The sequence below is a fragment of the Gavia stellata genome, chromosome 17, assembly GCF_030936135.1.
Source record: "Gavia stellata isolate bGavSte3 chromosome 17, bGavSte3.hap2, whole genome shotgun sequence".
NCBI classification, from domain to species: domain Eukaryota; kingdom Metazoa; phylum Chordata; class Aves; order Gaviiformes; family Gaviidae; genus Gavia; species Gavia stellata.
This window is the reverse complement of record NC_082610.1, coordinates 1,821,175-1,845,854: the sequence shown is the minus strand read 5'-3', so window position 1 is coordinate 1,845,854 and position 24,680 is coordinate 1,821,175. Positions and strand designations below refer to the sequence as shown.

Sequence of the window (24,680 nt, the reverse complement as noted above, 5' to 3'; positions counted from 1 at the left end):
CGGTCCCCTCCGAAACTGCCACAGGGAGGGGGCTCGATGGGGGCAGAGGACTGGAGCCACCGGGATGGCGCGGGCTGGCGGCAATAAATGAGCCGGAGGGAGCGTGCCCGCGTCCGTGTGGTTTGTGGGGGGGGCTGCCAGGGACGAGCCCCGGCGTGCTGGATCCAGGAAATGGTGGTGGAGGGATGGAGCGGTGCCAGGCCGGCAGCACCGAGCTCCCCGCGGGCGTTGCTGGGGCTGGGTGCCAACAGCACACCCCACCCCAAGGGAGTGATTTCGGCAGCTTGCGGCTCACCCAGCTCCTTCCCGCCCCAGGAACCTGCATCCCCGGGCAGGGCAGGGCTGGGTTCCACACCCCGGAGAAATGGGCCCCGGGGGGGGTGCAGGGACCCCACACCAGCCCCACGCAGCCCCTGGAGGGGGGGAAATAATTAAGACACTTCTTAGCTGGGTTTGGGAGAGCGCTGGTGAGCAGAGTGGGCTCTGGGATGCGGAGAAGGGCCAGATCCGCTACAGGGGTAGGAATCCCACAGGCTCCCGGGAAAGGAAAAGCCCCCCCCGATCCCTGCATTGGGCCCCCGCAGCCTTCCCAGGTACGGGGAGTCCAGGGGGGTGAAGCCCACCCCCAAAGCGCTCCCGCCTGCACCACCGAGCTGTAACACATCACATTTATTGCCCCCACACACGTGGGCTCCTGAGGCAGGACAGGGCGGGCATCCTTTTGGACCCCTTTTTGGGGTGACATGTCAGGCCCCCTTCATGTCTTCAGCGCAAGGGGGGCTCAGGCCGCGGTGCTCCTGCAGCCGGGGTCGGAGCCGCAGGGCAGCGGGCAGGGCTGAGCTGCCACCGGGCACGTGGGAGCATCCGGCATCAGGTGTGTCCGCCACATCCAGGCTGGAGGTTTGGAGAAGAGAATCACATAAGGGACTGCGCTGTCCCCAGGGATCCCTGTGCCAGGGATCCAGGGACCTCCCGGTGCCGCGGCTCTGCGCGGTAGGGAAGGAGGCGCCGGGGCACAGAGGGACTCATGCCGGGATACAAACCGGCTTCAGAAGAGCGGGGTCATCTGGCGCGGATCGTCGGGCAGGATGCTGATGGAGTCCTCGGCCCGGCCGCAGAGCAGGCACAGCATGGTGTACTCCTGCGGTGGGACGGGAGAGGGGGGCACTGCCATAGCCGCGCTCTGCCACAGCTCCGCTCCGGGCACAGCCAGGGAAACTCGAGCCAGAGCCGGCACCTGATCCTCGACTGCAATCAGACCCGGGGGGATCTCGTTTCGTCCCCCGGGACGAACCCCACCAGCTCCCCTGAGCCCATTTTCCAGCGTTTAGCTGCTGCATAGGAAATGTTCCAGGGAGGAGGGCTGGGAGAGCCGCAGGACCCTCCACCACGCAGCCACGTTTTGCTGCTCTGGGCCGCACACATCACTGACGTTCCCACACAGGGGCTGCGCGGGAGGCGAGAGGTGAGCTGGGCCGCCCCCCACGAAGCAGGGACTAGTGGCCAGGGGGCTCCAAGTAGCCCTGAGCACAGGAGTGCGGCTCTGAAACCTTTGAGGCTGGTACCACGGCTCGCCGTCGAAGCCGCCTGGTTCCCTCCTGCGGCTGCTAGGGCAGGCGGGAATCTGCGGGGCTGCCCACGGCAGGGTGGGTCTGGAGACCCAGAGGCAGAGGAACAGCCCGGGGCTCGGCTTAGGACGTCTCTGGAGCTGGAGAGGGGCTGCGGGGCACAAGCCGCTCCCCCGGGCATACCTGGTAGTCGTCCACCACGCTGAAGGTGTACTCGTGGTGCGCGATCAGGTGGTGGCAGTTCTTGCACAGGTCTGTGGAGGGGAGAGGACAGCGGCTTAAGGGGCTGAGGGGACACGGCTGCTCCCAGCCCCGGCACCGCTGTCCCTGGGGGACTCCCCCCCCTCCCCAATCCCCTCAGTCCCTTGGGGACAAGCCCCCACCCTCACCCCCTGGGGCACTGACCCCCCAGTCCCCAGGGTGGGTCCCAGAGCATCAAACCCCCCAACTTCCCCCCAGCACCTGACCCCCCCTTAACAGCCATCAGTGCCCTGACACCCCCCTCCCACCCCCAAGCTTCGAGATCCCCCTGGGGCATCACCTCCCCAGCCCCTGCCCCCCCAAAAGCATCAGTCATCCCCACGCACTGAGCCCCCCCCTGAATATCGGGCCCCCAAATCTTCCCCTCCCCAATTAAACCCCCCCAGGCCTCCCCTCCCCGACCCCCAAGCCCCCACCGCCACCCCCCAGCCCCCTCGAACCCCAGACCCCAAAGGTCCCCCCCAGCCCCCCCCGAGCCCCAGGTCCCAAAGGTCCCCCTCAGCCCCCCCCCCGAGCCCCAGGCCCCAAAGGTCCCCCCCAGCCCCCCCCGAGCCCCAGGCCCCAAAGGTCCCCCTCAGCCCCCCCCCCGAGCCCTAGGCCCCAAAGGTCCCCCTCAGCCCCCCCCCCGAGCCCCAGGTCCCAAAGGTCCCCCTCAGCCCCCCCCCCGAGCCCCAGGCCCCAAAGGTTCCCCCCAGCCCTCAGCCCCCCCCGAGCCCCAGGCCCCAAAGGTCCCCCCAAGCCCGGCGCACGGTCGTAGGTGACGATCTCGTCCCCGCCGTGCAGGCCGGCGGCGCGGTTGTCGAGCAGCACGAAGTCCCGGCGGCCGCACTGCGCGCACCCCACGAAGTTGAGGAGGAAGGAGCCGCCCTCCAGGCAGGTGGTGCCCTACGGCGGCAGCAGACGGCTGACACCGGGACCGGCCCCCGCCGGGACCGGCCCGCCCCGCCCGCCGCGGCCTACCCGCTCCGGGTACTCGGTGCCCACGCAGCCCCCGCACATCCCGCCGCCGCCGCCCTGCAGATCTCGCGAGATTTGCGCCGTGGGGCGGGGCTTAGAGGCGGGGGCGTGGTGTGGGCTGAGAGCCCCCGCCTTATGGGTGGAGCTCGAGAGTGGAAAGTCTATATATGGGCGGGGCTTGTTGTAGCGGGGCGGGGCTCGGGAGCGGAAAGGCTATATACGGGCGGGGGGGCTTGTTGTAGGGGCGGGGCTTGTTATAGGGGCGGGGCTAGCGGCAGGCCCCGCCCCGGGCTCCCCGCCGCGGGCAGAGTTAAGGTGAGGCGGGTGCGGACGGGGCTGTGCCCCCCCGCGGAGCCCTCACCGGAGCCCCCCGGGCTGGTCCGCTGCGGAACCGCCTCGGGCGAGGCGGGATGGGCGGGACAGCAGCTCGGAGCCGGCCCCTGCACCCCCCCCGCGGGGTACGGGCCGGAATTTGGGTAGCCATCGCTGAGTCGGGGAGGTCCTGGGGCGGGGGGGGCATGTGGGACTAGCTGGGGGCAAGCAGGGCTAATTGTGGGGGTGCCTGAGCTAGCCAGGGGACACTCAGGGGTACTTGGGGGACACCTGAGCTAGCGGGGGGACACCTGGCAGTACCTGTGAAGTGCCTGGGACTAGCTGGGGGACACCTAGGGCTAGTGGGAGACACCCAGGGCTAGCTGGGGGGGGCCTGGGACTAGCTGGGGGACACCCAGGGCTAGTGGGAGACCCCCAGGGCTACCTGTGGGGTGCCTGGGACTAGCTGGGGGATGCCTGGGACTAGCTGAGGGACACCCAGGGCTAGTGGGAGACCCCCAGGGCTACCTGTGGGGTGCCTGGGACTAGCTGGGAGACCCCCAGGGCTAGTGGGAGACCCCCAGGGCTACCTGGGTGGTGCCTGGGACTAGCTGGGGGACACCCAGGGCTACCTGGGTGGTGCTTGGGACTAGCTGAGGGACCCCCAGGGCTAGTGGGAGACCCCCAGGGCTACCTGTGGGGTGCCTGGGACTAGCTGGGGGATGCCTGGGACTAGCTGAGGGACCCCCAGGGCTAGTGGGAGACACCCAGGGCTACCTGGGTGGTGCTTGGGACTAGCTTGGGGACCCCCAGGGCTAGTGGGAGACCCCCAGGGCTAGCTGGGGGATGCCTGCGACTAGCTGGGGGCCCCCCAGGGCTAGCCAGGAGTGCCTGGGGCTAGCCAGGGGCGCTGGGGGACACCTGAGCCGGCGGGGGACAGGCCGGGCTAGCTGGCGGACACCCAAGCCTGCCTGGGGGACGCCCAGGGCCAGCTGAGGTGCCCCCTGGGCTAGCTGGGGGGTAGCGGGGGCTTGCCGGGGGCGGGCAGCGCGGCCAGCCCGAGTTACCGGCGGCCCCGCCGGTGGCAGCGGGGCGCTGCGCCGCTCCGCGCCCGGCCGGTGCCGGTGCCGGTGGTGGCGGCGGCGGCCGGGGGGGGCCGCTGTGCTGCATTGCGGGGCGGGCGGCCCGTCCCCGCCCGCCTCCGCCCGGCCCTCCCGGGGGGAGCGGGGCTATCGGGGCCGGGCAGCGCCGCTGGCCCCGGGCAGGAATGTCCCTGCGCGCCCAGATAATGTTATTTATATCGCGGCGCAGGGCGGCTCCGCTCCCCCCGCCCCGCTCCCGTCCCGGCTCCCGCCCCGGGCCCGCCGCCGCCGTTCGTCCGCCCGCCGCCCCGCGCAGGTGAGAGCCGCGGCCGCCCCGGGCACCGCCGGCGGGTACCGGGATGCGCCGCCTCCGGGAGCGGGGAGGGACCGGAGGGCACCGGGAGGCGCCGCTCCCCGGGGGAGAAGCGGGGGGGGGCAGCGGGACGCGCTGCCCGCCCCGGGGACACCGGGTTTGGGGTGCAGCACCGGGCACGGTCCCGGGGGGCTGCGGGCACGGAGCAAAGTTTGGCGGGGGGGGGGGCTCAGCGCCCCTATTTCCCCGCGCGGTGCGGGGCCCGGTGGCACCCCGTGTCCCCCCGCGGGGGACGTACAGCTGCGGGGACGAGGGGTCAGGCGAGCGGCGGTGCCTTTCTGGGGACACCCTGGGGACACGTTCCCCCCGGGTGCCAACCCTGCGCGGGGTCCCCGCAGCAGTCCCGGGCGCTCCCGGCACCGCCGAACATGTGCCGGTGGGACGCAGTGGGCGAGCGGGCTCCGGAGGCGACGTGAGGCGGGTCTCGGTGGGGTGCAGCACCCGGCCCGCTTCGACCACCGGTTTTTAGCAACTGGGGGAACTGGAGTTACTGGGAAGAGTTTTCTGGCTGCCGTGCCCTTGGCCACCCTCGTCCCAGCGCAGCGGCAGGAGGATGCTGACGGACTGGTTTTGGGTTGGGGGAACCCCTGCCTGCACCCCAATAAGCCGTGGGCCACCCAGGGCTGATTTCCCAGCTCCTCTTTCAGAGCGGCTTTTGCCTTTGCAAATCTCCAGCTTCCGGAGTCAGGGGATTGTGGTGCCCTTCGCTCCGCTGGATGAAGCCAACAGAGAGCGTTTGAGGGGGTGTCAAGCAAAGGAGACCCCTGCAACCCTGGTGGGTGCCGGCGTGGTCCCCCGAGGAGTACTTTGCAGATATCAGGTGTTTTTAGGGCCCCAGCCGGTGATTTTGGGGTAGGTGAGGAGGTGCAGAGGGGCAGCTCCTAAGAAGGGAGTGGGGCTCGGCCCGCGCCGTGCGCAGGGGAGGCCTATTTATAGCCAAAAATGTCTGTGGAGTGTCAGCACGTGTGCGTGTCACCGCTCGGTGCACTGCCGGGTTAGGTGACATGGGACAGTCCTGGCACGGCTGGCATCCGCGCTGACTCCGGCCCTGGGGAAACCCAAACCTTCGCCCGCTGGGTGAGAGCATGGCCGGGGAGCCACAGCCGGAACGGGGCATCGCCGGCCGGAGGAGCTGTGCCGTACCGTGCCCAACAACCCCGTGCTGTGCCGAGCGGCCGTGCCGAGCGGGGCCATCTGCTCCCGGTCCTGGCCATGCGCTGGGGAGGCAGGCGGCTGTCGGGGGGCCGCGGGGATGCCCCCCAGCTCCTGCCCCTTCCTGACAGCACCGGCTGCATCGGGAGTGTGGCTGACTGCTGGCTTGGTGGAGATGCAAAATAACAGCATTAAGTGGTGAAGCGAAGCAGCCGGGGTGATGCCGGGCAGCGGGTGCCCCAGGGACCTGCCAGGCTGCAGGCGGAGGTGATGGGGCAGCTATTTCGGTGCGTTTTGGGGGACCCTGATGAGCTCTCATGCACCGGCAGCCGATGTTGCAGCAGCGCGCTGCGGTGACGAGCGCTGAGCCGGGGAAGGGGTTCGAGGGTGCTGCGAGTGGCAGGCGCCAAACTGCTGCCCCAGCCACACTCGGGGTGCAGGGGGGGACGTCACCCGGGCCCGGTGGGGAGACCTCGGCGGCGGCACGGTGCCAGCCCCTTGCTGGGAAGTGCTGATTCACGGCATCGAGCCGTCGGCTGGGGAAGGCGAGGCTGCCCTGGCCCTGGCCGCAGGATGCTCGTGGCGGGGCCAGCACCCCGGCACTCCCGGCTTTCCTCCTGCCGAGCGGGTGGAATGACAATCCCTGGGCGGCTGGTGCTGGTGGCGTGGCTCTGCCAGACGGGGCTGTTTGGAAGACACCGGTGCGGCAGAGGGAGATTTAAAGGGTCAGCGAGCACCCATGCTCGAAATGCACGCTGGCGGCTCCCTTGGGCCCCGCTGTGGCTCCCTTCGGCGCAATCTCCTCCTCCTCCTCGGATGCTCGCGGCCGTGGCCCTGCTGTTGTGGTGGTGGTGTGGGGGAGGCCCAGCCAGGACCGAGGTCTCCTGCCGGGATGGCAGCACCAGGCTGTAGCACGCCAGAGAGACCCGACACAACTCAGCACACCCAGTCCTTTTGCAGGGCCCAGGCAGACCAGCTGCAGTTCCTGCGGTGTTGGGGTGGAGATCCCCAAATTTGGGCTTCCCCAGGGGTTTTCTGCTGCAGGACAGGAGGGCGAGCCCAGTGCCAGCTGCGCTGGCTGGCAGCGGCACAGAGCCACGGCACGGAGGGCTGCGGGCCCTGCTCTTGCACGCTCCCACGTGCTCCTGCATGCGCTTGCATTGCCTTGCACACTCTCGTGTGCCTTCTCGCATTCATTCGCATGTCCTCGCTTGCACGTGCATGCTCCTGCATGTCCTTGCTTGCATGTGGGTGCTCTTGCATGCTCTGGCACGCTTCTACGTGTCCTTGCTCATACATGCGTGCTCTGGCATGCTTCTATGTGTTCTTGCTCACATGTGCATGCTCTTGCACGCTCTGGCACGCCTCTACATGTCCTTGCTCATACGTGCGTGCTCTTGCATGCTCTGGCACACTGCTGCATGTCCTTGCTCACACATGCATGCTCCTGCATGTCCTTGCTCACATATGCATGCTCCTGCATGTCCTTCCTCACACGTGCATGCTTTTACACGCTCCTTCATGTCCTTGCTTGCACGTGCATGCTTTTGCACACTCCTTCAAGTCCTTGCACGCTCTGGCATGCTCTTGCATGCAAGCCGGCTCCCCAGCCAAGGCCCTGCCTGCGCGGCTGCGATTAGGGTGCCCAGCCCAGCCGGCCCCGATAAAGCTCAACTGCCCGCTGGCTGCCTGGGGGGTCCCTGGGGGCCGGGGGCTCTCGCGGGGACACGAGGGCTTTTGGGGTGCCCGGGGTTTCCCCCAGCTGTGCTGTGCACCCGTGGCCGAGGGCTCCCGGCGGCTCCGGGGTGCCAGGGGGGATCCCGGCCAGGGTGCTGGCTGTGGGGAGCCCCAGCCTGGCTCCCCGCACCCCTCGGGGGCCCCAGCAGCCTCCTCCCGGCAGCTGCTCGCAGGCATTTTTAGATACCGGCCGTGTCCTATCTGTGTCTCAAATGTCCCCGGGGGTGGGTGGCCCCCCCGCCAGCAGCTGCCACCCGCTTTCTGCCACGGGTGCTGGCGAAGCCCCTCCACGGTGCAGGCGTCAGGGTGGGTGCGAGCAGCACCCGCTTCACCCAGGGGCACCCAAGGGTTGGGGGGATGCCCCTGGGGACCTGGCCAGGCATGCTGGGTGGGCAGGCAGGACCTGAGTGGGGAAGCACCGCCGTAAGTAGCCATCGGCACGGCTCGGCACAGGGGTCCGTGCCAGCAGGGCGAGTCTCCGAGTGTGTGGCACCCAGGTGCTCCCCAACACCTGGCTGGGGGAGAGGCTAAATCCCTCTGAGCAGCTTAACCGGCAGCTCTGAGCCGCAAATCCCTGCCTGCGGCAGGGGCGGCGAGCTGCCGCGGCGATGCTGATACCCACAGCCCCCACTCTCCCCCAGGGGCCTGTTGCCGGTAGCCGACGGCCACCCGGCCGGGGGACACCGGGACCATGACTTCGGCGAACGACTACGAGCAGCTGGAGCTGCAGCAGCAGTACAGCCGCATCAACGTCCGCTGGGACGCCTCCGATGATGAGCTGGACAACGACAACAGCTCGGCACGCCTCTTCGAGCGCTCCCGCATCAAAGCTCTGGCAGGTCGGGGACGGGTCTCGGGTCCCCTCAGTCCTCCCGTGTTGTCCCCACCGCCGGTGCCACCGTGCCCACTCTTGTTGCAGACGAGCGGGAGGCTGTGCAGAAGAAAACTTTCACCAAGTGGGTGAATTCGCACTTGGCTCGCGTCACCTGCCGCATCTCGGACCTCTACATGGACCTCCGGGACGGGCGGGTGCTCATCAAGTTGCTGGAGGTGCTGTCGGGAGAGCTTCTGGTAGGACTCGCATCCAGCTGGGGACCCTGTGAGCCGAGCCATGCCATGCCATGCCATGCCATGCCATGCCATGCCATGCCATGCCCCAAGACCTCTGGTGCTCCCCCAAGGCTGTTGACCTTGGTGTTGACCAAGGCTCCACCAGGCTTGGGGTGGCAGCAGCGGTGTCCCCGGGCAGGGGTTGGGGGTGCCCAGCGTGGAGGGGAGGGTGCTGAGCACTGTCGTGCCCCAGCCCAAGCCCACCAAGGGCCGGATGCGGATCCACTGCCTGGAGAACGTGGACAAGGCGCTGCAGTTCCTGAAGGAGCAGCGGGTGCACCTGGAGAACATGGGCTCCCACGACATCGTGGATGGCAACCACCGCCTCGTCCTCGGCCTCATCTGGACCATCATCCTCCGCTTCCAGGTGGGATGGGGTGGATGAGGGACACCCCTCAGCTCAGCACCCCATGGCTCATTCCCGAGCTGGAGCCCTCCTCCGTGGATGTCCTCCCTCAACTCCGGGATGTCCTTCTGCCCCCAGATCCAGGACATCATCGTGCAGACGCAGGAGGGCCGGGAGACGCGCTCCGCCAGGGATGCGCTGCTGCTCTGGTGCCAGATGAAGACAGCGGGGTAGGTGGTGGGACCCACACCCCACCGTGCCCAGGGTTGCCCAGAGGGTGACGGTGACACCCTGTCCTCATCGCAGGTATCCCCACGTGAACGTCACCAACTTCACCTCGAGCTGGAAGGACGGGCTGGCTTTCAATGCCCTCATCCACAAGCACAGGTAGGTGGCACTGCGGCGGGCACCGGGATGTGCCAGGGCGGCAGTGGCACCGGGGCATGTCCCATGGCTGTGCCACCACCATCCCGCACCCTCTGTCCCCAGGCCTGAGCTGGTTGACTTCCAAAACCTGACCAAATCCAACGCCCGGCACAACCTGGAGCACGCGTTCAGCGTGGCAGAGCGGCACCTGGGCATCACCCCTCTCCTTGACCCTGAAGGTGAGGCTGCCGCTGCCGACCCTCCTGCCTCAGTTTCCCCATTGCACCCTGGGATGAGCCCAGACCCCGTGGAGGGATGGAGAGGTTGCCACCCTGTGGAAGTGGGTCTGGGTGGGAGCATGGAGGGACCTCATGAGGTCGTGGTGGCCCACTGCCAGCGGGGTGATGCCGGGGCGGTGCAGAGGCTGGGTCAGGACTGACACCTCTCGCTCGCGCTGGGCAGATGTGTTCACGGAGAATCCCGACGAGAAGTCCATCATCACCTACGTGGTGGCCTTCTACCACTACTTCTCCAAGATGAAGGTGCTGGAGGTGGAGGGCAGGCGTCTGGGCAAGGTAGGGGACAGCGTTGGGGCAGGGGGGTTCTGCCAGGTTACCGGCACCCAGTGCTCACCGCTGGCCCCGCCGCAGGTCATTGAGCACGCCAAGGAGACAGAGCGGATGATCGAGGGCTACGGGGGGCTGGCCTCTGACCTGCTCACCTGGATCGAGCAGACCATCGCCTCCCTCAACAGCCGCAGCTTCGCCAACTCGCTGGCCGGGGTGCAGCACCAGCTGCAAGCCTTCAGCACCTACCGCACCGTGGAGAAGCCCCCCAAGTAAGCGCCTCCGAGCCCCTGGTGCCTGCGCGGTGGTGGTGAGCACCCATGGGTGCCCTGGGCTGAGCTCTCTCTGGGGCAGGTTTCAGGAGAAGGGTAACCTGGAGGTGCTGCTCTTCACCATCCAGTCACGGATGCGAGCCAACAACCAGCGCGTCTACACCCCGCACGAGGGGCGCTTGGTCTCCGACATCAACCGGGTATGGAGCCCCTCCCGGCAGCCTGGCCGTGTGCCGTGCCATGCCACGGGGACACATGGTTGCTCCTGTGGCACCCTGCGACCTAGTGGGAGCTCTTCCCCTGGTGTCCCCGGGGGCGTTGCTCCCCAGGCTGTCCCAGGGCAGGTTGGGTCCCTCTCCTGGGGCAAGTTGGGTCCATCCCAGGGTAGTTCACATCCTAGGGCAGGTTGGGTCCATCTCCTGGGGCAGGTTGGGTCCATCCCAGGGTAGTTCAGGTCCTAGGGCAGGTTGGGTCCATCTCCTGGGGCAGGTTGGGTCCATCCCAGGGTAGTTCAGGTCCTAGGGCAGGTTGGGTCCATCTCCTGGGGCAAGTTGGGTCCATCCCAGGGTAGTTCACGTCCTAGGGCAGGTTGGGTCCATCTCTTGGGGCAAGTTGGGTCCATCCCAGGGTAGTTCAGGTCCTAGGGCAGGTTGGGTCCATCTCTTGGGGCAAGTTGGGTCCATCCCAGGGTAGTTCAGGTCCTAGGGCAGGTTGGGTCCATCTCTTGGGGCAAGTTGGGTCCATCCCAGGGTAGTTCAGGTCCTAGGGCAGGTTGGGTCCATCTCCTGGGGCAAGTTGGGTCCATCCCAGGGTAGTTCAGGTCCTAGGGCGGGTTGGGTCCATCTCCTGGGGCAAGTTGGGTCCATCCCAGGGTAGTTCACGTCCTAGGGCAGGTTGGGTCCATCCCAAGGTAGTTCAGGTCCTAGGGCAGGTTGGGTCCATCCCAGGACACATCCAAGTCCATCCTGGGGCAGGTCCGGTTGATCCCAGGGGAGGTTGGGTTCCTCCAGCCGTGCTCCCCCACCCACAGGTCACGTTGGGGTTAACCAGCAGAACAGACGTGGCGGGGGGGACATGGGACACGGGTGCCACCCCAGTCTGGTGCCGCCTTCCCCCAGGCCTGGGAGCAGTTGGAGAAAGCCGAGCACGAGCGGGAGCTGGCGCTGCGCACCGAGCTCATCCGGCAGGAGAAGCTGGAGCAGCTGGCGCGGCGCTTTGACCGCAAAGCGGCCATGCGGGAGGCCTGGCTGAGCGAGAACCAGCGCTTAGTGGCCCAGGTGAGGTCGGGGACACCCACCCCAGGACCGGTGCGCCCCGCCGGAGCCTCACCGTGGGCTTTGTGCCGGGGCAGGACAACTTTGGCCAGGACCTGCCGGCAGTGGAGGCGGCCAAGAAGAAGCACGAGGCCATCGAGACGGACACGGCTGCCTACAAGGAGCGGGTGCAGGCCATCGAGGCAGTGGCGAAGGAGCTGGAGGTGGAGGGCTACCATGACATCCAGCGCATCAACGGGCGCAAGGACAACATTCTGCGGCTCTGGGAGCAGCTTCTGGAGCTGCTCGCCGCCCGGCGCCAACGCCTGGAGATGAACCTCACCCTGCAGCACCTCTTCCAGGAGATGCTCCACAGCATCGACTGGATGGATGAGGTCAAGGTGAGCCATGGGTGTTGGGTGTCACCATGGGTGGGGTGGCTTGGTCCCACCGGCCAGGGCATTGGTGGGTCCCCCCTGGAGAGGCAGATGAGATGCTGGGGTGCTGGCGGCAGCTTTTGGGTGGCAGCGGGTGCCCTCCGCCAGAGCCGGTGGTGGGTGACGGCCAGGGCTCTCCCGCAGGTGCAGCTGGCATCGCCCGAATCTGGGAAGCACCTTCTGGAGGCGGAGGAGCTTCTGCAGACCCACCGGCTGCTGGAGGGTGACATGGCCCTGCAGGCGGAAAAGACACGGGCCATCAGCGCTGCTGCCCTCCGCTTCGCCGACACTGAGGGTAGGCACGCCGGGATGCCCTGGGATCATGGCACGGCTGGGGGAAGCCGGGACGCCTTGCTGATGGGTGTCCGCCCTGCTCCCTGGCCAGGCTACCGTCCCTGTGACCCCAAAGTCATCCGGGACCGCGTGAGCCACCTGGAGATGTGCCGGCGGGAGCTGCAGGCGCTGGCGGCCCGGAGGAGAGCCTTGCTGGAGCAGTCCCGGTCCCTCTGGACCTGCCTGTGGGAGCTGGACGAGGCAGAAGGTTGGATCAAGGAGCAGGAGCAGCTCTACTCCTCTCTGGACTTCGGGAAGGACCTGCCGGGCGTGCTGCTGCTCCAGCGCCGGCACGCCGCCTTTGAGGCTGAGCTGCGGAGCCGGGGCAGCCGGCTGGAGCGGGCGCTGGTGGCAGGCGAGGGGCTGGCGGCGGCGGGCCAGGCGGCCAGCCGGCTGCGGGAGCGGGGGGCGGCGGTCCGGGCGCTGTGGACGCAGCTGGAGGAGCTGGCGGCGTTCCGCCGGCGTGGCTTGCGGGAGGCCGAGGGCTTCTTCCAGTTCCAGGCAGAGGCAGAGGAGCTGGCGGAGGGGCTGCGGGATGCCCGCCGGCGGGCGGCCGCCGAGGACCTGGGCCAGGACGAATCCCGCACCCGTGCCCTGCTGCGGCAGCACCAGGAGCTGCTGGAGGAGATGGCGGCCGCCAAGGAGCAGCTGGACGGGCTGGCCCAGCAAGCCGAGGGGTTCCCCCCGGAGCTGCGGGCCGGTCCCGAGGCGCAGAGCCGGCTGGCGGCCCTGCGGCAGCTGCACGCCGAGGCGGCCGCCCTGGCCGAGCGGCGGGGCCGCCAGCTGCAGGACGCCCTCGACCTCTACACTGTTTTCGGCGAGAGCGATGCCTGCCACCTCTGGATGGGGGCCAAGGAGACCTGGCTGCGGCAGCCGGAGGTCCCTCAGGCGCTGGAGGACCTGGACGTGGCGCAGCACAGGTAGGGGCTTCCGCGGTGGTAGTGCTGCCATGCCATGTACCAAGGTGCAGCCCGTTCTCAGCCTGGCCGTCCCCGCAGGCTGGACGGGTTGGAGCAGGAGATGGCCACCGTGGCTTCCCAGATTGCCGCCGTCAACCAGGCAGCCGACAGCCTGCTGGCGAGCGGGCACCCCCGCAGCCCCCAGGTCCGGCAGTGCCAGGAACAGCTCAACGAGAGGTATGGTGGCGGGTGACACCCAGGCGGTCAGGCCAGTCCCCACCGGCCGCATCTCCTGCTGTCACCCGCCTCCGCCCCGCAGGTGGGACCGGTTCAGGGAGCTGGTGTCCGAGCGTCGCCGGGCGGTGGGCTCGGCGCTGCGCCTCCTCAACTACCGTCTGGAGTGCGAGGAGACCCAACAATGGCTGCAGAGCAAAACCCGGGTGGTCAAGGCCACCGCCGAGCTGGGCCGGGACCTGGCCGGCGTCCTGGCCACCCAACGCAAACTCTACGGCATTGAGCGGGAGCTGGCGGTCGCCGAGGGCCGCCTGGCTGCCCTGCGGTCCCAGGCCGACCGCCTGGCCGAGGAACGGCCCGAGGTGGCCGGGGAGGCGACGGAGCGGCTGGCGGCGGCGGCGGCCGCCTGGGAAGAGCTGCAGGAGGCCCTGGGGGAGCAGGCGGCCTCCCTGGGGGAAGCCGGGCAGCTCCGGCGCTTCCTGCAGGACCTGGATGACTTCCAGGCCTGGCTCTTCGGGGCTCAGAAAGCCGTGGCGGCTGCCGACGAGGTGCCGGCCTCTTTGGCCGAGGCGGAGGAGCTGCTGCAGCGGCACGAGGCCGCCCGGCAGGATGCGGAAGACCACGCGGCTGCCTTCGCCGCCGTGGTGGAGGCGGGGGAGAGGGTGGTGGGGGAGCAGGCGGACCCCCAGTACGAGGGTCTGCGGCAGCGGCTGCGCGGCGTGGAGGCCGGCTGGGCCGCCCTGGGCAGGATGGCGGAGGCCCAGCACCGCTTCCTCATCCAGTGTCGCAGCTTCCAGGAGTTCCTCCGCGATGCCAAGCAGGTGGAGATCCTCCTCACCAACCAGGTGGGTGCCCAAGGCGGGTTTGGGGGGGTCCCTGGCTCTCGGGTGCCCTGAAAGGGCACTGACCCCCCGCCGTGCCCCCCCAGGAGTACACGCTGGCACACCTGGAGCTGCCCGCCACGCTGGAGGGCTCGGCCGCCGCTCTGCGCCGCTTCCAGGACTTCCGTGCCAGCATGGAGAGCAGCGCCGAGAAGATCCCCGACGTGGTGGCCAGCGGCACCAAGCTGGTGGCCGAGGGGAACATCTTTGCCGAGAAGATTGCTGAGAAGTGCCAGGCCCTCCGGGAGCGGTGAGTTTGGTGAGGGGCTGGCGGGTGGGCAGTGTGTGGGGCAGCGGGGCTGACGCTGCCCGTCTCCGGTCACCCTGCCAGGCACGGGGCCGTCACGGCCAAGGCAGAGGAGGCGGCGGGTTTGCTGCAGGACAACCACGAGCTGCAGACCTTCCTGCAGAGCTGCCGGGAGGTAGGGACGCGTAGGGACGCAGCATGGCTGGTGGTGCTGGGGGTCCCCACCAGCCGAGCACTGACGCCCCGTGCCCGCAGCTCGAGGCCTGGGTGGAGGAGAAGATGCTGACGGCACAGGACGTCTCCTACGGCGAAGCCCGTGGTCTCCACAGCAAGTGGCAGAAGCACCAGGCGTTCATGGCCGAGCTGGCACCCAACCAGGGCTGGCTGGAGAAGATTGAGACGGTGGGTGCTGGCACCGGTACCTGGCAGCCTCGCTGCCCCCCGGCCGGGCAGAAGGTCCCCGTGCCAGCGTGGAGCCGCGCTGCGGCGGCCACCAACCTCTTTGGTGTTGCTGGCAGGAGGGGAAGGAGCTGGCGAGCCGCAAGCCGCAGTACGGCGAGGTGGTGGCACGGCAGCTGGACGAGCTGCGGGGCCGGTGGGACGGGCTGTGCAGCGCCGCCGAGGAGAAGGGCCGGCGGCTCTTCGAGGCTGACCGCTCGACGCTGTACGCCCGGAGCTACGGGGAGCTGGAGAGCTGGCTGGGGCGGGTGGAGGAGGAGCTGCGTGCTGCTGAGCAGGCCAAGGACCTCACCGCCACCAACCTGCTGCTGAAGAGGCTGACGGTGGGTGGTGGCACTGCCAGCCGAGCGGCTGGGCGGGCGGAAGGGTGTTGGCACCTCAGCCTTTCCTTTGGGTAGGGATGCGCTGCTCCCCATTTGGGGCAGGGGGGCCGAGGTGCTGGGTCATGTCGCGGCACGGGGCTGGTCCAGTGCCTTGGGGGTCCCCGGCTCGGCTCGGCTCTGCCCCCCGGCTCACACGGCTGTGTCCTGCCAGAGGCTGGAAGAGCAAGTGGGAGCGCGGATGAAGGAGCTGGAGGAGCTGGGGTGGCAGGGGCCCCCCCCTGCCGGGGACGTGCCGGATGCCGATGGGCATGAGCAGAGGCTCCAGCGGAGATTCCTCGACCTGCTGGAGCCGCTGGGGAGGAAGAGGAAAGAGCTGGAGGCTGCCAAGGCCATGTACCAGCTTGGGCGGGATCTGGAGGACGAGACGGTGAGCATTCTTGCCGCGGCAGGGTCTGGCATGCCAGGTGCACCCGTGGGTGCCACGCGGTGCTCAGCGGGTGCTCTCACCCACAGCTGTGGGTGCAGGAGAGGCTTCCCCTGGCAAGGTCGACGGAGCACGGCACCGACCTCCCGAGTGTGCAGCGCCTGGCCAAGAGGAACCAGGTGAGCCCGGGCGCAGTGGCAGCACCCGCCCCCCCGGCCGGTCCCTTGGGGCCACCCATCCCATGGGTGACCCCCGCTGTGACCGCCCGCCCCACCGGCAGACGCTGCAGAAGGAGCTGGCGGGCCATGCCCCCCGCCTGGCCGAGGTGCTGAGCCGGGGCGAGGTGGCGGCGAGCGGCGGGGAACCGAGCCCGGAGCTGGAGGCACGGGTGCGGGAGCTGCGGGGGCTGTGGGAGACACTGCAGGCGGAGGTGGCCGCCCGGCACCGGCGCCTGTGGGAGGCCGGCGAGGCCCAGCAGTACTACCTGGATGCCGGCGAAGCCGAGGCCTGGGTCAGTGAGCAGGAGCTCTTCATGGGAGCTGAGGAGAAGCCAAAGGTGAGGGGTGGCTCTGTGTGGTGCCCCCGTGTCTTGGGGGGGGGCTCTGTGCCATGCCGCGCTCTGCCATGCGGGGACATCCTATGTCAACACGGGCTGTGCTGTGCTGTTAAACATCATCCTGTACCATGCTGTGTCATGCCGTTACACGCTATCGCATCCTATGCCGTGCCATTATGTGGCATCCATCCCATGCTGCGCCATCACATGCCATCCTATGGCATGTCACGCCATCCTATGGCATGTCATGCCATGCTATTACATGCCACGTCATGCTGTGCTATAACACGCTGTCCATCCCATGCCATGTTGTGTCATTGCACACCATCCCATGCTATGGCAGGCTGTGCCGTTACATGCCACGCCAGGCCACCCTATGCCATGCCATTATAGGTCAACCCATGCCATGCCTTGTCATTACATGGCATGCTGTGCCATTACGGGTCATCCTGTGCCATGCTGTGCTTGGCCATTGCAACCCATGCCATGCCATCCCATCCTGTGCCAAGCTGTGCCATTACACGCCACCCCAGGCCATGCTATCTGTTGCCATGCCGTGCCACGCCGTGCCATACCCCGCTGAGCTCGCCATCACTCCCCGCTGCACCGGACAGAGGCAGGACGTGTCTGCAGGGTGGGTGCTGGGGCTGGACCCTGGTCCCCATCCCATGGCAATGCCGGGTGCTGACGGGCACTGGTGTCTGCCGTGCTGCAGGATGAGGAGAGCGGCTTGGTGATGCTGAAGAGGCACGTCCGGCAGCAGCGGTCCATCGAGGACTACGGCCAAACCATCAAGGAGCTGGCGGGGAGGGCTCAGCAGCTGCTCTCTGCCGGCCACCCTGAGGGGTAGGTGCCATCATCCTGTGTCCCCTGTCCCTCGGGGCAGCCCCATGCCCTCAGCACCGGGGCGGGTGGGTGGTTCAACTGGAGCTCCGGCCCCGGCGTCTCGCTCCAGCTGGGTGGCATTGCCCCGGCTGCGTCAGGGAGGTGGTGGCAGAGGGACGTGGGGAGCGCAAAGTGGGTCCCTTTCCAAACACCCCCCCCCCCCCCCAGTTGGCAACACAGATGGGTCGGGGGCACCTTTTCCCGGGTGAGAACTGGGGTGTCTGTGTGCCGGGGCCGCGCAGGGAGCAGATCATCCGGCTGCAGGGCCAGGTGGACAAGCACTACGCAGGGCTGAAGGAGGCGGCCGAGGAGCGCCGCCGGCGCCTGGAGAACATGTCCCACCTCTTCCAGCTGAAGCGGGAGGTGGAGGACCTGGAGCAGTGGATCGCAGAGCGCGACGTGGTCGCCTCCTCCCAGGAGATGGGGCAGGACCTGGACCACGTCACGGTGAGGGTGCTGGGGCGGGCATGGCGGTGCCGGTGCGCGGTTTTGGGGGGGCAACCTTGACTCTTCTCTCCGTCCCCCTTCTCCCCCCGTGCAGCTCCTGCGGGAGAAGTTCCGGGAGTTCGCTCGGGAGACAGGCAGCGTGGGGCAGGAACGCGTGGACCGGGTGAACCTGACCATCGAGGACCTTATTGACGCGGGGCACGCGGAGGCGGCCACCATGGCCGAGTGGAAGGACGGGCTGAACGAGAGCTGGGCTGACCTCCTGGAGCTGATCGACACCCGTATGCAGCTCCTCGCCGCCTCCCACGACCTGCACAAGTACTTCTACGACGGCACTGAGCTGCTGGCCCTCATCGCCGCCCGGCGCCAGGAGCTGCCCCAGGACCTGGGCGAAGATGCCGGCACGGTGGAGGCTTTCCACCGCATGCACAGCGCCTTCGAGCGTGACCTCCAGTTGCTGGAGGCGCAGGTGAGGCTGCACCCCAGAGCCGGCGGGCATGCCCGGCACTGCCGCTGCTGGCACTCAGCATTCCCCACGCTCTCTGGCTCCGCCGGGCAGGTGCAGCAGTTTCGGGAGACGGCGGCACGCCTGCAGACTGCCTACGCCGGGGAGAAGGCGGCCAGCATCCAGGAGCGGGAGCAGGAGGTGGCACGAGCCCTGCGGGCGCTGCTGGAGGCATGCAGCGGGCGCCGGGCCCGGCTGGTGGACACGGCTGACAAGCATCGCTTCTTCGGCATGGCACGGGACCTGCTCTCCTGGATGGAGAGCACCGTCCGGCAGATCGAGACGCAGGAGAAACCCAGGTACGGCTGCGCCCGGCGAGCACCTGGCACCATTTGCTGGGACCCAGCACCGATGCCGGGACCCAGCGCCGATGCCGCAACCCAGTGCCGATGACACCACCGACGCCGGCACCTCTCTGTCTCCAGGGATGTCTCCTCGGTGGAGCTGCTCATGAAGTACCACCAGAGCATCAGGGCCGAGGTGGACGCCCGGGGCAAGAGCTTTGCCACCTGCATCGAGCTGGGCAAGAAGCTGCTGCAGCGCAAGCACCAGGACTCGCCCGAGGTGAGGGCGGCCGGGGCCAGGGCGCGGTGGGGACGGTGCCACCGGGGTGGCCCGGTGACGGTGTCCCTTCGCAGATCAAGGCAAAGCTGGTGGAGCTGGTGGAGAAGAGGAAGGCCATGATGGAGATGTGGGAGCAGCGCTGGGACCAGCTGCGGCTGCGTGAGTGCGCCGGCGGTGCCGGAGGGGAGCATGGCTTGGCTGGGGGGTGACGGTGGCAGGGGGCTGAGTGCTGTCTGTCCCTGCCTGCAGTGCTGGAGGTGTGCCAGTTCTCCAGGGACGCCTCAGTGGCCGAGTCGTGGCTCATGGCACAGGAGCCCTACCTCGCCAGCAGCGACTATGGGCAGACGGTGGACGCGGTGGAGAAGCTGCTCAAGCGGCATGAGGCTTTCGAGAAGTCCTCGGCCACCTGGGAGGAGCGCATCGCCGCCCTGAGGAAGCTGACGACGGTGAGGAAGGCTCGGGATGGGGCATGGCGAGTCCTGGCTGGCCTCTGCCTGCCCTGCCTCAGTTTCCCCACCTCATGTCCCCGCCAGCGCTTAACACCTTTGTCCCCTTCCCCGGCAGCTGGAGCTCCTGGGCGGGCGGACGCTGCGCGAGGGGCTGGCGCGGGACGGGGTGACGCGCACCGAGGCTCCCGACTACCGCCTGGATCTGGATGGGGAGCTGGAGGCCGGGTAAGAGATGCCGGTGCCGTTCCCAGACGGCTGCAGCAGCATCTCGGGCAGGGGCAGCCTGTAGTGCCCAGCCGGCTCCTGGGCATCGTTTCCAGCATCCCTCTTCTCAAAGCATTAAGGGGTTTTTTAGTAATTCGCCCTTTCGGAGCAGTAGAGCGATGCAGGTGAAGAGCAGAGATGAAGGTCGAGCCCTGCCATGCCGGGGCTTTCACCCCTTGGCGGGGTCGGGAGAGCAGCGCCAGTCCCTGGTCCCTGCGAGACTGTGGCTGCGTTTCCCCAGCAAGCTGGCTGGGACGGGGATTTTGGGGGTGCTGCGCTCCGCCGGGGACGCTGAGCGGGCTGCCTCCCTGCCGCAGGTCCGAGGAGGAGGAGAAGAGGAAGGACGCGAGCACGCGGGACGCCTCTCCGCCCACCACTGACGGACCAGAGCTGGTCAGTTCTCGAGTTTAGTTTTCTCCTTCCCCAGCAGCAAAAAAGGTCTCCCCGCATGTCCCACAGGCTCCTGGCAGACCCCGTGACCGTGGCATGCCGACGGCTCCCCGCACCCCCAGCCCTTGCCTTGTTCCTTGCCTTGAGTTGAATAAATGCTAAATGACCCCAAAAAGGTCGGGCAGGCACGCGGGTGCTGCACCTTCCCCTTCACCCCGACTCCTGGGGGGGTCCCTGCGGCGGCTTGGAGCACCCCTTCTCCCCATGACCAGGCTCAGGCCAGCTGGCGGAGGCTGGCACCCATGGGTGCATGGTGTCTCTGGGATCGGGGCAGCAGCCAGAGCTGGAGTGTCTGCCCTGGGGCGGGCAGATCCCGGCCACCATCCTCTGCTGTCGGCGAGGCAGCGTGCATCCCCGGAGGAACCCGCGGGGACACCGCAGGGCCCCGACCGCACGGCACCCGGCTTTCCAAGCACCCAGCCCTGGAACCAGGGCTGGCTCTGCCCCGACACGGAGGGGACATCGGGCAGAGCTGCCCACGGACACACAGCAACGGCGCTCCTGGCCGGCCGTGCTCACGAAGCACCTGGCCCTTGGGGCTTCATCATCCCTCGGGCATCGTCACGCCATGGGGATGTCACCCTGCGAGGCATCATCACCCCGAGGGCCATTGTCACCCCAAGAGACATCATCACTGTATGGGGCATCGGCACCCTGCAAGACATCATTACCCCATGGGGCATCATCACCCGTGGGGCATCGTCATCCCATGGGGCATTGTCACCCTCCAAGGCATCAGCACCCTGTGGGGCATCATTACCGCACACGGCATCGTCACGCCTCAGGGCATCGTCACCCCGTGTGTCAGCCACCTTGTGCTCGCTGCCAACCTCTCTGCTCCTCCTGCCTGCTCTGCCTGCTTGGGGACAGGAACCCCTTCTGCCTCTTCTGCCTGCTTGGGGACACGGGCATCTTCTGGCTCCTTGGGGACAGGACCCCCCTCTGCCTGCTTGGGGACACGGGCATCTTCTGGCTCCTTGGGGACAGGACCCCCCTCTGCCTGCTTGGGGACACGGGCATCTTCTGGCTCCCTGGGGACAGGACCCCCCTCTGCCTGCTTGGGGACACGGGCATCTTCTGGCTCCCTGGGGACAAGATCACTTTCACCTGCCTGGGGACAGGATCCCTGAGTACCTACTCGGGGACAAGATCATTTCTGCCTGTTTGAGGACACGGGCATCTTCTGGCACCTTGGGGACGGGACTCCGTCTGCCTGCTTGGGGACACGGGCATCTTCTGGCTTCTTGGGGACAGGGTCCCCCTCTGCCTGCTTGGGGACACGGGCATCTTCTGGCTTCTTGGGGACAGGGTCCCCCTCTGCCTACTTGGGGACATGGGCATCTCCTGGCTCCTTGGGGACAGGGTCCCCCTCTGCCTGCTTGGGGACACAGTCACTTTCACCTGCTTGGGGACAGAAGCCCCTCTGTCTGCTTGGGGACACAATCCTTCTCTGCCTGCCTGCTTGGGGACACGGTCACCTCCTGCCTGCCAGGGACAGTGTCCCTCCTCCCGTCACTCTCAGCCGGACGCACTGCAGGACCTTCACGTGCTCCCCGCGGTGCCGGCAGACACAGCCATGCGGGTCTGGGGCCGTCCCCGAGCGCAGGAGGAGGGGACGGGCACCCTGGGATCAGGGCACCCTGGGATCACCGCGCCCTGGCCCTGCACCCACCCTGGCTGAGCCCCTCCTGTGGCACCCAGCTGCTGTCCCTGGACAGGCACCATGGCCCCCCACCGGGCCCCGTCTGCCCACCAGCATCCCCCACTGTCCCCAAGCCCCCTGGGTGGGGGACAACACCGGGGTGGCTCCCAGGGCTGCTTGCCTGGCTCGGCTCAACCCCATCACCCCAAATCTGGGGGGGGGTCTGGCACGGCGCTGAGCCCGGGGTGCGGGTCCCAGGGCTGGACCGCATCCCAGCCGCCCACTGGGGTCCTCCCAGTAGCCACCAGCTCCTGGGTACTGGAGCTGGTGGGGACACTGGCACCGAGAGCTGGGGGTGACCCACGCCTGGCTGGCACCTACCGCTGGGCCACCGGCTCGGGGACCGTGAGCCCCCGCTGGGGACAGGGACCCATGTGCGGAGTGCCACCGTGGGAGGGGATGGGACCTCAGGCTGTGGCTTTTGGTGGCGGGCAGCGACACCGCAGCGTAACAGGGCTGTTGCTTTGCGGCAGCTGGCGCGGACGACGGGCGATGAGGAGCCGGCGTCGCCAAGTCCACGGCTGCCACGGGAAGAGCCGGAGGAGCCGGCCACGCTGCCGGCCCGCACCTGCAGTGTCCAGCTGGAGGGCTACCTCGGCCGCAAGCACGACCTGGAGGCGGCCACCAAACGGGCGTCCAACCGGTAGGCATGGCGGTGACGGTGGTGGCAGTGCCCGGGCGGTTGCGGGCGCGCGCCGGGCTGACGGGGCGGTGTGGCGGCAGGTCGTGGAGCACGCGGTACTGCGTGCTGCGGGGCGGCCAGCTTGCCTTCTTCAAGGACGCCAAGAGCCGGGCGCTGGGGCTGCCCTGCCACGGCGAGGAGCCCCTGGGGCTGCAGGACGCCCTCTGCGAGGTGGCCGCCGGCTACAAGAAGAAGAAGCACGTCTTCAAACTCAGGTACGGCCCTGGTATGGCACGGCACGGTGTGGCATGGCACGGCACAGGGCGGCACACGCTTCACCGGCACCTGCGCTCTGTCCCCAGGCTCAGCAATGGCAGCGAGTGGCTCTTCCACGGCAAGGATGAGGTGAGGAGCGTCCCGGGGGGACACGGGGTGGCCAGCAGTGCCCGGGGGGCCACGATGGGGCTGGAGATACCCAGGGGACAGAGGGGACCAGCAGTGCCCAGGAGGACCCAGGGTGGCTGGTAGTGCCCAGGGGACATGGCGGTGGCCACGGGGACAGAGGGTGGCTGGTGATGCCCAGGGGACATGGGGGTGGCCAGAGGTGTCCAGGGGCACAGAAGGTGGCTGATGGTTCCCAGGGGACACCAGTGGTGCCCAGGGGACATGGGGGTGGCCAGAGATGTCCAGGGGCACAGAAGGTGGCTGGTGGTTCCCAGGGGACACCGGCGGTGCCCAGGGGACATGGGGGTGGCCAGAGATGTCCAGGGGCACAGAAGGCGGCTGGTGGTTCCCAGGGGACACAGGGGACACTGGCAGTGCCCAGGGGACATGGGGGTGGCCAGAGATGTCCAGGGGCACAGAAGGCGGCTGGTGGTTCCCAGGGGACACAGGGGACACTGGCAGTGCCCAGGGGACATGGGGGTGGCCAGAGGTGTCCAGGGGCACAGAAGGTGGCTGATGGTTCCCAGGGGACACCAGTGGTGCCCAGGGGACATGGGGGTGGCCAGAGATGTCCAGGGGCACAGAAGGTGGCTGGTGGTTCCCAGGGGACACTGGCAGTGCCCAGGGGACGTGGCGGGGGGACAGAGATGCCCAGGGGACACAGGGTGGACCAGTAGTGCCCGGAGGGGGGGGGCGACACAGGATGACCCGTAGTGCCCAGTGGCACACAGCGTGGCTGGCACTGCCTGCGGGGCCATGGGGTGGCCAGGGGTGCCATGAGGATGTGGGGGGGGACATGGGGTGCCCAGGGGTGCCATCAGGACATGGGGGAGGGCTGGCGGTGTCCAGGGGGACATGGGTGCCTGGGGAAAATGTGGGGCAGCTCGTATCACCCAGGGGGACATGGGGGTGGCTGGGAAGGTGATGGGGGGCCAGGGGAGCCCCCCACCCTGAGCCGGTGCCCATGCCCGCAGGAGGAGCTGCAGGCCTGGCTGCAGGGGCTGAGCACAGCAATAACGGAGTGCCGGAGCAGCCGGGGGAAGGCGCAGAGCCTGCCCCTGCCCCTGGCCCCCCCTGAACCCCCCCTGCCCCGCAAGGACAAGGAGAAACGGTTCAGCTTCTTCCCAAAAAAGAAATAACACCCCCCCCCAGGGGGTTCCCCCGCGCCTCGGGGACCCGTCACGCCGGCGGTGCCACGTGCGCATAGGGACCTGCGTGTGCGCGTACCTACACGTACAGCCGGGTCTATAGGGGCAGCTCCAGGCTTCACGCGTGTGCGGGAGCCGTACAGCCCCTGTACGGGCACGCGTCGACGCACCCCTCACCTCTGCGAGCGCACGCGTGGGCTCACATCTATGTATACATATAGCGGCACATATACGAGCGGGCACACGCGGTGTGCGTTGAACACGTGCCTGCGTGCACGTGTGTGTATGTATATATTTGTATTTATATATATACATACATTTCCATGCTTAAGGGTATGCACACACCTATGTGGAGATGAACGCGGAGGTATACGCACAGCCCTGTGTACGTGCCCCATGTGCACACACGTATGCGTAGGTGTGTACGTGCCCCTCCAGGCGTGTGCACCCAGAGGTGCCCCACGCACAGCAGCCCCGTGCACACACGTGTCCCTGCATGCACACGTGTGCACACGCGTGTCCCTGCATGCAGGTGCACCCACCCCTCCGCGCGCACGGCCACGGGTGCGCATGCCCCACACGCGTGCATGCCCCCCCACCCGGCACCCAGCACCCACACGGGGGGCTGCTGTGGGTGCCCCCCCAAAGCCATAACACCCCCGGCCCCCCCAGCACGTGGGTGCAGAGGGGGCAGCCCCGGCCCCCCCGCGGGCACCAACCAAAGAGCGTCGGCCCGTGGGCGCGCGGAGCACCGCTCGCCACCGCCCCTCGTCTGCACCCACCACCCTGTGTCCCCACCAGCGCTGCTAGGGTGGGGGGACCCTCCTGCACCCCACGGCCATGCCGAACCACCCCGGGGGGAGCGCGGGTGACCAGAGAGGAACTTTTGGTTCAGTTTGGGGTTTTTTTTTTCTAATAAAGACGTGAAAGTGAGACGGGCACAGTGCTGGGCACCGGGGGGACGTGGGGTGCCCCTGCTCCTGGACAGGTTGGAGGTTCATGGGGTGCCCCTTCTCCTGGGCAAGTTGAGGGTCCCCAGGGTGCCCCTTCTC

General features: G+C 68.2%; 2 protein-coding genes across 2 annotated transcripts; one reads left to right on the top strand and one right to left on the bottom strand.

Annotated features, from left to right (window-relative positions):
- Nucleotides 1-654: 654 nt before the first annotated feature.
- On the bottom strand, nucleotides 655-2,828 carry CHURC1 (churchill domain containing 1). The gene is made up of 5 exons (XM_059825919.1): nucleotides 2,790-2,828; nucleotides 2,579-2,714; nucleotides 1,752-1,822; nucleotides 1,044-1,141; nucleotides 655-894 (listed from the first exon to the last, which is right to left on the bottom strand). The coding sequence occupies exons 1-4, from the start codon at nucleotides 2,826-2,828 to the stop codon at nucleotides 1,049-1,051; spliced, it is 339 nt and encodes a 112-aa protein (XP_059681902.1). The 3' UTR covers nucleotides 655-894; nucleotides 1,044-1,048.
- A 1,638-nt stretch (nucleotides 2,829-4,466) lies between these two features.
- Nucleotides 4,467-24,320, top strand: SPTB (spectrin beta, erythrocytic). Its single transcript, XM_059825866.1, has 36 exons — nucleotides 4,467-4,496; nucleotides 8,084-8,281; nucleotides 8,362-8,513; nucleotides 8,746-8,919; nucleotides 9,037-9,128; nucleotides 9,205-9,285; nucleotides 9,388-9,503; nucleotides 9,727-9,839; nucleotides 9,915-10,102; nucleotides 10,185-10,302; nucleotides 11,221-11,379; nucleotides 11,454-11,756; nucleotides 11,937-12,087; nucleotides 12,178-13,045; nucleotides 13,124-13,261; nucleotides 13,344-14,103; nucleotides 14,187-14,389; nucleotides 14,471-14,561; nucleotides 14,642-14,788; nucleotides 14,905-15,168; nucleotides 15,380-15,595; nucleotides 15,682-15,771; nucleotides 15,873-16,148; nucleotides 16,864-16,994; nucleotides 17,276-17,480; nucleotides 17,575-17,949; nucleotides 18,040-18,284; nucleotides 18,411-18,549; nucleotides 18,624-18,708; nucleotides 18,799-18,995; nucleotides 19,114-19,223; nucleotides 19,580-19,655; nucleotides 21,888-22,057; nucleotides 22,138-22,311; nucleotides 22,399-22,441; nucleotides 23,455-24,320. Exons 2-36 carry the CDS (start codon nucleotides 8,134-8,136, stop codon nucleotides 23,617-23,619), a joined length of 6,963 nt encoding a protein of 2,320 aa, XP_059681849.1. The 5' UTR covers nucleotides 4,467-4,496; nucleotides 8,084-8,133; the 3' UTR covers nucleotides 23,620-24,320.
- The last annotated feature ends 360 nt before the right edge of the window (nucleotides 24,321-24,680 follow it).